The sequence below is a fragment of the Podarcis vaucheri genome (assembly GCF_965113315.1).
Source record: "Podarcis vaucheri genome assembly, chromosome: 13".
In the NCBI taxonomy this organism is placed as follows: Eukaryota; Metazoa; Chordata; class Lepidosauria; order Squamata; family Lacertidae; genus Podarcis; species Podarcis vaucheri.
In genome coordinates, this window is record NC_138751.1 from 6104312 (window position 1) to 6117114 (window position 12803).

The 12803-nt window shown below is 46.7% G+C and overlaps 1 protein-coding gene across 1 annotated transcript; it reads left to right on the forward strand.

Moving 5' to 3' along the window:
* The first annotated feature begins 1920 nt into the window (after positions 1-1920).
* On the forward strand, positions 1921-11273 carry LOC309518060 (uncharacterized protein). Its single transcript, XM_082197869.1, has 6 exons — positions 1921-2262; positions 2795-3091; positions 6246-6572; positions 7859-7966; positions 8648-8729; positions 9945-11273. Exons 2-6 carry the CDS (start codon positions 2896-2898, stop codon positions 10120-10122), a joined length of 891 nt encoding a protein of 296 aa, XP_082053995.1. The 5' UTR covers positions 1921-2262; positions 2795-2895; the 3' UTR covers positions 10123-11273.
* The last annotated feature ends 1530 nt before the right edge of the window (positions 11274-12803 follow it).

Here is a 12803-nt window from a genome sequence, read left to right on the forward strand (position 1 = left end):
CCATATTATGTCAGTGGCGTAGCGTGGGTTGTCAGCACCCGGGGCAAGGCAAGTAATTGCGCCCCCTAACCCGTGGATTTGCGCCCCCTAACCCTAACCCCCAGATGTTGCGCCTGGTGCGGCCGGGCCCCCCTGCACCCCCAACGCTACGCCACTGTATTATGTGCAAATGGCAATAATAATAATAATAATAATAATAATAATAATAATAATAATTTATTTATATCCCACCCTCCCCAGCTGAAGCCAGGCTCAGAGCGGCTAATACCTATTAGGTTCATAAATTACCATATAGCATATACCGTATTCAACACAAAAACAGTGACAAATTGCTGTTGACAAAGGACAGCTGGACATCTAAAGGGCCCCATTACCTTCAGTAGCTGAGGGCCTCATCAAACCTAAATCTGGCCCTGGGCCCTACATGGCAACTCCGTTGGCGGCTTGGTTCTCACCAGGGTTTGGCCTGAAGGCAAATAAAACTACCACCTTGCTGAAGCTATGCATGTTTGGATCTGGTCAATGCCTGGCTGTGTGGCTGCCAGGGAACTACAATTAATGTTTCACATTGTTCTTAACTACGTACTCGTTGTTGATAATTTCGATATTTCCTTTAAGCTACAGTCAAGCTTTTACTGCAGTCAGGCAATACAGAAATTTTCTTAACTAACCAAAGAAATATATGTTTGCCAACAGAAGAAAGGGGTGGGATCTAAATGCAAATACAGTGGTACCTCAGGTTACATACGCTTCAGGTTACAGACTCCGCTAACCCAGAAATAGTGCTTTAGGTTAAGAACTTTGCTTCAGGATAAGAACAGAAATCGTGCTCCGGCGGCACGGTAGCAGTGGGAGGCCCCATTAGCTAAAGTGGTGCTTCAGGTTAAGAACAGGTTCAGGTTAAGAACGGACCTCCGGAACGAATTAAGTACTTAACCTGAGGTACCACTGTAAATACATTTAAGTTTCTTTCTTTTTTTAATATGTAAATATTTTTTATTCATTTTCCAATACAAAAATTATACAATCCAAACATCTTTTCATTTTATCACAAATTTCTCCTTTTTGACTTCCCTCAGCTTGTCTGATAATCCTTCATTTTACTCACTTCTTTCACATTTCTTAAATTAATATTGCACTACAGTATTATTTTGCTGTTAGCCTTATTTTTTAAAAATATTTCTGATCGATATTATCACAAAACTTCCTTAAAACTTGCAAACGTTATCTCTGGTTTCAAACGTTATACTCTGGTTTCTCTTCAGATCGTATAAATCTTTCGCCTTTTTTTTTACTTGAATGTATTTATATTGTAAATACATTTAAGTTTCAGCTGAGGTTCTCAGCATGTTGCACTGAAATCCGCTTCTCAGTGCGTGTGTTTTCACATTTCCAAGTTGAATTCTAACGTGACTTCTTTAACTGTACTTGGGAAAGAGGGGGCAGAAGCAGTGGCGTAGCGTGGGTTGTCAGCACTCGGGGCAAGGCAAGTAATTTGCGCCCCCTAACCCGTGGATTTGCGCCCCCTAACCCGTGGATTTGCGTCCCCTAACCCCCAGATGTTGCGCCCGGTGCGGCCGGCCCCCCCTGCACACACCCCCACGCTACGCCACTGGGCAGAAGAATCTCAAAGGAGTTTGGCAGGCTGGAAGCAGCTATTACGAGCTTCCCAGAGCAGGAGCTTTCCTTCCAGTCTCCCTGTCATCCTTTGGCGATCCGTCTATGCAGGTTAAGTTGACTTCTCCTCTTCCCTTCTCCCATCCTGCTGCACATTGTTCCATTTGGGTCGCTTCAAGAAGTTTGACCACAGAGAAAAACAGGGGATGGCACAGCAAGATCAGATATGGTTAGCAGCTCCTAGATGGAGCTGGATAAAGCTTGTGGTTATGGCTAAAGCCTATAGGCCGCGTTCCACACACAGCTCAGGGTGTGTGTGTGTCCACAATGCGCAGGAGTCGAGGGTGTGATGTTGTGCTTCCTGTCTTTAGTCTTTGCTTTGAGAAGACAGGCTTCGGCAAGGCCGGCTCATTGTCTCTCTTAGGACAGAAACAGAGAGAAGGTGGATTTGGGGCTCTAGCCGTGGTTGTTCTTCCAGGGATACTGGCTGAGCATGAAGTTTGCTGCTTTGGTGACAGGTTGGTGACCTCTCTGCTCAACTCAGATTGGAAATTTGCCATCTATCTCACATTCACACTGCATCTCTCCTTTGCTCTTCACTTCCAGTCTGTCTCCAGATTCTCCTCGGGAAATCAGTCCAGGCAGGTAAAGCGGATTTCCATTCTTCTTTCAACTTTTGTGATAGGAGACAGAAGCTCTGTGGGATGTAGGAGTGTCAGATTTTGCATGATTGGGTGGATGGCGGCTAGCAGATTGAGGCCGGATCCTGACAAGACAGAAGTACTGTTTTGGGGGATAGAGGGCGGGCAGATGTGGAGGACTCCCTGGTCCTGAATGAGGCAACTGTGTCCCTGAAGAACCAGGTGTGCAGCCTGGGAGTCATTTTGGACTCACCACTATCCTGGAAGCGTAGGTCAATTCTGTGTCCAGGGCAGCTTTCTACCAGCTCCATCTGGGATGCAGGATGAGACCCTCCCTGCCTGCGGACTGTCTCACCAGAGTGGGGCATTCTCTGGTTATCTCCCACTTGACATACACGGCAACATTTTGTGGCAGGCCACCCTGGTCTCCTGCCCTGCCACACTTGGGCGGTCTTACGTTTTGCATTTTGAAGGGAAATGGGGCATCGCCAAATAAGTCTCGCTTCTTATTCCTTTTCTGTTTATTTGCTTCTCAGACCCCCTTCGTCCTCCGTTCTTCTCTGTGTCCCCGAAGCTTGACACCTACAGCAGTGGGGAGATTGTGAACCTCACATGCTCTGCTCCTGAAAACCTTCTAATGTCAAGGGTTCTCTTTCTGAAGGACAGATGGCTGTTGTATGACTACAGGCCCCCTTCTCCTCTGACCTCCTTTACGCACATCAAGCGCTTGTTTCCTCGAGACAGCGGGGATCATTTTTGCGCGTACCGAGCTGCGGAATCGAGCTGGAACATCTCATCCCCCAAAAGCAGAAGTATCAGGATTTCAGTGATGGGTGAGGCCTTCAAAAAACACGCATAATTCCCTTGGAAGATGAAGGGGAAGGCTGCCCTAGAATGTCCCAGGTTCAATCCCCATTGTCTCCTGGTAGGTCTGGGAAACTCTCCTGCCTGAGGACCTGGAGAGAGATGCTGCCAGTCAGTGTATACAATGCTAGCAGGACCACTGGTCTGGCGTGGTTATAAGGCAGTGGGTGACGTTCATAGATGCCAGGGTAACCTCGGAAATGAGAACCTTCTTGATATCTGCTCAGACTGCAATGTGGGTCTTTTTTTCTTGGACGATAGCGCTGTAACCCTTGGTCAAACATGAATAATACTCATGAGTAAGAAACTAGGCAAGGGGCCTGGGGGCAAGCTGGAAAGCTCCGACACATCACCCTCATACCAGTTACTTCTTTTATAATAATTTTTGTTGGTTTTACAATCTGGTTTTAAATTCACAGAAAAAAATCCAATAAAAAAATACAGAATTCTCGGACTGCCACCCTCCCTTTTGTGGAGTCCACAAATAACCCTTTTCACTGTAAATCCAAAAAACTCTATTTTCTCCTATAGTTCTTTTCACATTGCAAGTGTTTTTTCAACCTTGGTAATGTTTTTAACAGTTTACAGTGTTCTGTCAAATATATTACAATCTCCCCCCCAGTCCTTATTAAAAAATATATAGCCCTGAAAAAATATGGAACGCTTCACGAATTTGCGTGTCATCCTTGCACAGGGGCCATGCTAATTTTCCCTGTATCATTCCAATTTTAGTACATGTACTGCCGAAGGGATCACCACCCTCATACCATTGACAGATGCTGAAGGTCTGAAGTGGGTAGACCCCTCTATGGTACCAGTGGAGACTCTTAGGGCAATTTAGGGGATGTGATGGCTTACACATGACATGAGTAGTAAGGTAAAGGTAAAGGGACCCCTGACCCTTAGGTCCAGGCGTGACCGACTCTGGGGTTGCGGCGCTCATCTCGCTTTATTGGCCGAGGGAGCCAGCGTACAGCTTCCGGGTCATGTGGCCAACATGACTAAGCCACTTCTGGTGAACCACAGCAGCGCACGGAAACGCCCTTTACCTTCCTGCCAGAGTGGTACCTATTTATCTACTTGCACTTTGATGTGCTTTCAAACTGTAGGTGGGCAGGAGCAGGGACCGAGCAACGGGAGCTCACCCCGTCGTGGGGATTCGAACCGCCAACCTTCTGATCGGCAAGTCCTAGGCTCTGTGGTTTAACCCACAGCGCCACCCGCGTCCCTTGACATGAGTAGTACAGATCCGCAAATGGGGATTAAGAGTTTAGCCAGCTACCGTTTACCTTCCTGGACACTGCACATTTCCCCTGAATGTTGTGCAACACATGCTCCTGATCTTCTCCTCTCCTCTCCCCTCCTGAAGTCCAAGTGGGGAACTCATAAACCCACAACTCTCTGTTGACAACCCTGCCTGGATGAACCAGATTTAGTTATGGCTTGCCCCTTAAACCTCCATGAGCCACAGACTCCTAATCACTTAGCCATTGTACTCATTTTCCTTTACGGACGGCTCCTGTAGCAGCTCCTCCTGCCCCGGTGCTGACAATGGACCCTCCGTCTGGAGTGGTGAAGGAAGGGGGATTCCTGCGCCTCACCTGCTCGGCCATTGGCAGCGACGCAGAGCAAAGGTTCCATTTCTACAAGGATGGGGTCAAGATTTCTTCCAGCAGTGAAGAGTCTCTGGTGGACTCCGGAGAACCCAGGAATGCCTTCTCGAACGCCTCTGCAGACATCCTGGTCCAAGTCACAGCCAGCATCCACACTGGGGGATTTGCTTGCAGGTATGAGCAGAAACTGAGCAGCCGATGGATCATGTCTCCCTGGAGCCAAACGGTGAATCTCACAGGTGAGCCATGCCCTAATATTTTACAAATATTAATTCATAACAATCCAAATGGGACCCCTGACCATTAGGTCCAGTCATGGCCGACTCTGGGGTTGCGGTGCTCATCTTGCTTTATTGGCCGAGGGAGCCGGCGTACAGCTTCCGGGTCATGTGGCCAGCATGACTGAGCCGCTTCTGGCAAACCAGAGCAGCGCACAGAAACGCCATTTACCTTCCCGCCAGAGCGGTACCTATTTATCTACTTGCACTTTGATATGCTTTTGAACTGCTAGGTTGGCAGGAGCAGGGACTGAGCAATAGGAGCTCACCCCGTTGTGGGGATTCAAACCGCCGACCTTCTGATCGGCAAGCCCTAGGCTCTGTGGTTTAACCCACACATAGTCAAGCATTAATACTACTCATGAGTAGGAAACCATGCAAGGGGCCTGGGGCATGCTGGAAAGTACTGACACATCACCCTCATACCAGTTGGTACTTCTTTTATAACTATTTTTATTGGTTTTACAATTTGGTTTTACATTCAAAGAAAAAATCCAATAAAAATACAGAATTCTCAGACTTCCACCCTCCCTTTTGTGGGGTCCACATATAACCCTTTTTTACTGCAAATCATATTATCCTCCATATAACTCTATTTTCTCCTATATTTCTTTTCACATTGCAAGTGTTTTTTCAACCTTGGTAATGTTTTTAACAGTTTACAGTGTTCTGTCAAATATATTACAATTTTCCCCGAATCCTTATTAAAAAAAATATAGCCCTGAAAATATATGGAACTCTTCACGAATTTGCATGTCATCCTTGAGCTGGGGCCATGCTAATCTTTCCTGTATCATTCCAATTTTAGTACATGTGCTGCGGAAGGGGTCACCACCCTCATACCATTGACAGATGGTGAAGGTCTGAAGTGGGGAGACCCCTCTATGGTACCAGTGGAGACTCCTAGGGCAATTTAGGGGATGTGATGGCTTACACATGACATGAGTAGCACAGATCCCCAAACTGTGATCAAGAGTTTAGCCAGCTACCGTTTACCTTCCCGGACACTGCACATTTCCCCTGAATGTTGTGCAACACATGCTCCTGATCTTCTCCTCTCCTCTCCCCTCCTGAAGTCCAAGTGGGGAATTCATGAACCCACAACTCTCTGTTGACAATCCTGCCTGGATGAACCCGATTTAGTTATGGCTTGCCCCTTAAACCTCCATGAGCCACAGACTCCTAATCACTTAGCCATTGTACTCATTTTCCTTTACGGACGGCTCCTGTAGCTCCTCCTCCTGCCCCGGTGCTGACAGTGGACCCTCCGTCTGGAGTGGTGAAGGAAGGGGGATTCCTGCGCCTCACCTGCTCGGCCATTGGCAGCGACGCAGAGCAAAGGTTCCATTTCTACCGCGATGGGGTCAAGATTTCCTGCAGCAGTGAAGAGTCTCTGGCAGACTCCGGAGAACCCAGGAATGCCTTCTCGAACGCCTCTGCAGACATCCTGGTCCAAGTCACAGCCTGCATCCACACTGGGGGATTTGCTTGCAGGTATGAGCAGAAACTGAGCAGCCGATGGATCATGTCTCCCTGGAGCCAAACGGTGAATCTCACAGGTGAGCCATGCCCTAATATTTTACAAAGATTAATTCATAACAAACCAAATTACATACCCATAATTAGAGATTTCTCCAAATCTCTGGATTTTCCATCTTCCCCTCCGTGGGTCCTATTGTACACCCTCTTAACTGCATATTCTTCCACAATCCGTATTTTATATCTTCCCATCTTGTCCATAATATTAGTTACATTGCAAGTGTTATTACAATCCTGCTAGGGTTTTCATCTGTTTACTGTGATCACCTAGATAAATTATAAATTTTCCCCTTTCTTTATTGAAGTTTAGGTCTCCTTGGTTCCTGAGTCTTCAAGTCAGTTTTGCCATTTTGGCATAGTCCAACAGTTTTATTTGCCTTTCTTCTCTGGTATGGACATCATTTTCTTTCCATCTCTAGGCTAGCAGGATCCATGTGGCTCTTGTCGCATACATATAATGTCTTTTCTGTTCCTTTGGTATATTGGTATACCAATATACTGATATGTTTTTAACTTCACTGAATTACTGTTACTGTGTCTTCAACAACAACGGCTGCAATGGAGTCTCTCCTCCCTTTATTCATGTTGTTGTTGTTGTTGTTGTTGTTGTTGTTGTTGTTGAGTCGTTTAGTCGTGTCCGACTCTTTGTGACCCCCCTGGACCAGAGCACACAAGGCACTCCTGTCTTCCACTGCCTCCCACAGTTTGGTCAGACTCATGCTGGTCGCTTCAAGAACACTGTCCCACCATCTTGTCCTCCGTCGTCCCCTTCTCCTTGTGCCCTCCATCTTTCCCAACATCAGGGTCTTTACCAGGGAGTCTTCTCTTCTCATGAGGTGGCCAAAGTCTTGGAGTCTCAGCTTCAGGATCTGTCCTTCCAGTGAGCACTCAGGGCTGATTTCCTTCAGAATGGAGAGGTTTGATCTTCTTGCGGTCCATGGGACTCTCAAGAGTCTCCTCCAGCACCAGAATTCAAAAGCATCAATTCTTCGGCGATCAGCCTTCTTTAGGGTCCAGCTCTCACTTCTATACATCACTACTGGGAAAACCATAGCTTTAACTATATGGGTCTTTGTTGGCAAGGTGATGTCTCTGCTTTTTAAGATGCTGTCTAGGTTTGTCATCGCCTTTCTCCCAAGAAGCAGGTGTCTTTTAATTTCGTGACTGCTGTCACCATCTGCAGTGATCATGGAGCCCAATAAAGTAAAATCTCTCACTGCCTCCATTTCTTCCCCTTCTTCCCCTTATATTTGCCAGGACCCCTTATTCATACCAACAGCCAAATCCCCTTCTTTCCTCTCTACAGCTTGGGCACCCAATTGCTCTTCGTCACCCCTGCTATATGCACGCTGGGCGATTCCACTGGTGATCCTGATGGTCCCTCTTGCTTTTTACTGCACGAGAAGGAAGAGAGGTAGGTGATGCTGGAGACTGTGGGCCTCTCATATCATTGGCCCAGTATACCTGAAGGAGCATCTCCACCCCCATCGTTCTGCCTGGACACTGAGGTCCAGCTCTGAGGGCCTTCTGGTGGTTCCCTCCCTGCGAGAAACGAGGTTACAGCGAACCAGGCAGAGGGCCTTCTCTGTGGTGGCACTCTCCCTGTGGAACATCCTCCCATCAGATGTCAAGGAAATAAACTACCATCTGAATTTTAGAAGGCATCTGAAGGCAGTCCTGTTTAGGGAAGTTTTTGATGTTTGATGTTTGATCATGCTTTTAATATTCTGTTGGGAGCCGCCCAGAGTGGCTGGGTAACCCAAAAGGTGGGCAGGGTATAAATAAATTATTATTATTATTATTATTATTATTATTATTACTATTACCTATGTATGTAGAAGCCTGCCTAAGATCTTTAGGGGATGATGCTCCTCTCTGTGTCGTGAGAGTGGTGGCCGTGAGAGCAGTGTTGGTTAAAAGCAACAAAACCAAGCATTTATTTTGTCTTCCTTCGTATTGGATGTGGTTAGGATGTCGGAGGGAGCCTTGCCTGTGTCTGTCCTGTGGAACTCCCAGCCACAAGAGGTTTGTTTTCAGGACCAGCCCTGTCTCACCACCTTTCTTCTCTTTTCTCTTTTCATTTCCACTTTGGAAGCGTTGAAATGTGAGCAGGAAAACAAGGAAGAAGCAAATTCTGAGTATGTTGAAATGTTCAGCGCCACTTGGAAGCCTCAGAGGTAACGGCAACTAATGCTGGTATAACACTGATGTGATGTGATGTGATGTGTGTGTTATCTTCATGATTTCTTATTTATTTAAAGCATTTCTTCCAAAAAGTGTTCCTAGACTGGCTGACCAAAATAACAATGGTCGTGGCACACAAGAAGGGAGGAGCGAAAGAGCCAGCTCAGGCAGCAGTTCAGTTCTTAAAGTTTTGAACATAGTTGGAGGCGAAGAGCACCCACAAACCATGCAAGGAGTTTCCAGAGGGGAGGAAAACTTGAACCCAGAGCCTGGCAACCTGGAAATGCAGGAGAGACTTATCAGTCAAGAGAGGGACAATGTCTTGTTGGCTGGGAGATAAAAGGATGAAAGGAGACTGGAGGAACAGGCAGCAGGGAGTGTCCCAGGGAGAAAAAGGAGCAAAGAGACCCCACAGGAAGAATCATAGAATTGTAGAATTGGAAGGGACCCAGTGGATCATCTAGTCAAACCCCCCTGCAATGCAGGGAAATGGAGCTGCCCTTATGGGGATCAAACCTGCAACCTTGGCATAATCAGCACCACGCTCTAGCCAACTCAGCTATTCAGGAAGAAGGACCAATAGGACAAGTTTGAGGTTGGCAGATAAGGAGGGGGAAATGATTGGCATGTTGGAGAGAAGGGAAGGTGTCTGAAAGAGATGGGGTGGCTGGGACAGGGATAGAGCAATGGGGCAGGGAAAGGTGGAGGCAGAAGGGGAGAAGGGAGCAGATTCGTTGAGTTGCTTGACCATTCACCTTTGCCATGAGCTGCTGTGTGTATTTTCTGTGTAAAAAAAAACTGGGACAGAAATTGTAGAAACATTTAAAAACGAACCTTTGGCAAATACAATAACTGGCTCCCTCCCCCACAATCTCTATTTAAGGAAATAGAAACTGAGCTATGGCATTGGCTGCTACAGGATGTGGTTTAGATGCCCTTTGAAAAGAGGTACACTTGTGAAGAATATTCCGCCAAAGCATTTTAGTCATGACAGCTAAGTAGATCTTCATTGTGCAGAAGCAGTCTACCTCTGAATTGCTGTGCACTGGAGATAAGGAAAAGAGAATGGTGGCCTGTTTGTGAGTTGCCCAGGAGTGTCCAGCTGGTTGCTCTCAAAAGTGGATGATGCGAACCCTCAGTTTGCTCCCAACAGCCTTGGGGGATCATCATTCTTTGAACATGTCCCTCAATTTCCTTCTCCTTTTCAGGACTCAGACGCCTTTTACTGCCTTGCCACCCCCTGCTCTGCCTCAGCCCCCACTATCACAATCATGGATGGAGAGCGGAGCCAAACTGGCCGAAGACCAGGAGGAAGGTCTCTACAACAACATTCCCTGTCAGGGCAAGAAGAGAGCAGAACGATGCAGAGATTCTGAAGAAGAATGAGCCATCGGGGAGATTAAAATATTCAGATGGGGATTTACAACCAGGGAGATGGGGTGGAAGGGGTCAGGGAAGAGGGCAGTGTTATGCCTTCCCCTGCCTATTCCAGCATACGACTGGGCTCACTTTCTGCAGCACTTTCCTCAAGAGTTTGTCTGTCTAAAATACTTTGCCTTGTTGCCCAAGCGTGCCTCTAAGCAGCAGGATTTGCCCAGTTAGCTGCTGTTCCTCTCCCTAGATCAGGGATGGGGAACTTGTGGCTCCCTCGATGATCTTGGGACCCAGCTCCCATCAGCCCCAGCCAACATGCTCTGTGCTCGAGGGATGATAGGAATGGTTGAAGTTGTTGTCTATGCTCTTGTATCCTCAAGGTTAGATTACTGCAATGCGTTATATGTAGGGCTGCCTTTGAAGACGGTTTGGAAACTTCAGCTGGTGCAGAATTCAGTGGCCAGGTTGCTCACTGGAACAAGAGGGTTTGAACATATTGCCTCAATCCTGGTCTGATTGCACCAGAGTCCGATTACAGGGAATGGCAAGACAAACTGTTAGAGTATATTGAACAGGCTAGATTAACAGAGGCAATTAGAGGTCACAGTTTCAAAAAGCATGGGGAAAATGCAGAGAATACTTCACAAAACAGTGCCCTAAAAGACATACCTGGACTTGTTTCGATTAATGTCTGCAGGAGACTTTGTGGATATTTAAGTTACAATTAGAAAAATCTTAATAACTATTCATAAAGGAAACAGCTTATAAGAAGTAAATAAGGAGGCCAGATACAGGATAAAGGAAGTCTTTTATTTGTATTGTTGTATGTTATGCTTATTGTATGTTATGTTCATGTTTAATGAGGGTGGATTTCTGTATTGGGGGGCAGGGGGTTTATGTTATGTTGTAAATAAAATTCCCAATAAAAATTTGAGAAAATAGAAAAAATAAAGCATGCCCAGCACACATCACTTCTCCCAAAGTCCGGCAACATGGACAGATTCTCCCCTCGCTGTGTGTGAGGTTTGGTTTAAACTGGAGAGAATGGCAGGTCTTGAACCTGTGTGGCTGTGCAGAATAAAAACAGCACTTCCTCTCTCGGTAGACCACACTGGCCACGTACCCATATTTCTCTCTTCTCAGAAGAACAAAACAAAACCACAGCTCCCCGCTAGTAATATTAGTCTGCTGCCCGCCCTGCCTCTTGCATCATATTTCAAAGGGACGATTGGGGTTTTGCCCGTCAGCTATGGAGAAAAGGCTGCTTCTGGGCAGCCAGCCTTAGCAGCATAGCTGTCAACATACAGATTTGAAAATAAGGGACCAGCAGCCTCGAAAATAAGGGATCAGCAGCCAAAATAAGGGATTTTCCAAGCACAGGTATGTTCAACTTCTGAGCCCCTCCGAGCCAAAGGCAGAAAGCCCAGCCAGCAGCCAAACGAAGCCTCAAGCGGTGGTTCCCACAGCGCAGCAACCCGGCAAAGGGGATGCAGCAAGGAAAACCACCGTCACCTCTCCGCTGGGAAGCGCTGAGCAAAGGTGATTCCCCAGGCAACTCGGCCGATTTGATCGGCACAAGGCATGCAAGCTCCACCCCCCAGTCGTTCTTAGACTCCTTATTGGGTGAGCAATGCAGCCAAGCAACACAGTTGGAGCCTCCCTCCTCCCTGGCCGGCAGGGAGGGAGGGAGAGGAGCTGTTTCCTTTGAAACCCAGGGAAATTTAAGGGACATCATCAAAAAGGGACAGCAGCGGGACATGGCGCTGGGATAAGGGAGTTTCCCGCCAAATAAGGGACGGTTGACAGCTATGCTCGACAGTGACACCCAATATACACAGTACAGTGGTACCTCGGGGTACAGACGCTTCAGGTTACATACGCTTCAGGTTACAGAATCCGCTAACCCAGAAATAGTGCCTTGGGTTAAGAACTTTCCTTCAGGATGAGAACAGAAATCGTGCAGCGGCGGCGCAGTGGCAGCAGGAGGCCACATTAGCTAAAGTGGTGCTTCAGGTTAAGAACAGTTTCAGGTTAAGAACAGACCTCTGGAACAAATTAAGTTCTTAGCCCGAGGTACCACTGTACTTCCCTGACACGTCATCATTCAAAGGAATTCCTGTCATATATATATATACACTGTATTTTTCGCTCTATAAGACGCACCAGACCACAAGACGCACCTAGTTTTTGGAGGAGTAAAACAAGGGGGGGGGGATTCTGAATCTCAGAAGCCAGAACAACAAGAGGGATCATTGCGCAGCGAAAGGAGCAATCCCCCTTGCTGTTCTGGCTTCTGGGATAGCTGCGCAGCCTGTATTCGCTCCATAAGACGCACACACATTTCCCCTTACTTTTTAGGAGGGAAATAGTGAGTCTTATAGAGCAAAAAATACGGTATATATAGTAATTTTTATTCGTTTACAATTACAATCCAATAATAGCCTCATTATAAGAACACCCAATTTATAATACAATTATTAATACCAATCGTTCAAATACCGAATTATATACTTTAGATATTCTTAGGAAGAATCTGTATAGAGTTTGGGAGTTACATAAAAATCTGCTGGAAAGGAAAATACCTTTATGGCTATCTCCTATCGAGGCTATTACTATTAAGAGAGTTAATATGGATAGACAGTGGGCAACCTACAGGGAATTGCTGTACTTGGGGGGGGGCAAACTGAACTCAA

Excerpts from the sequence above, each read along its gene's own strand:
- LOC309518060 (XM_082197869.1), top strand. The coding sequence starts at position 2,896 with ATGTCAAGGGTTCTCTTTCTGAAGGACAGATGGCTGTTGTATGACTAC. Across the intron at positions 3,092-6,245 it reads TATCAGGATTTCAGTGATGG|CTCCTCCTCCTGCCCCGGTG; the intron begins GTGAGGCCTTCA and ends CGGCTCCTGTAG. Across the intron at positions 6,573-7,858 it reads CCAAACGGTGAATCTCACAG|CTTGGGCACCCAATTGCTCT; the intron begins GTGAGCCATGCC and ends TCCTCTCTACAG.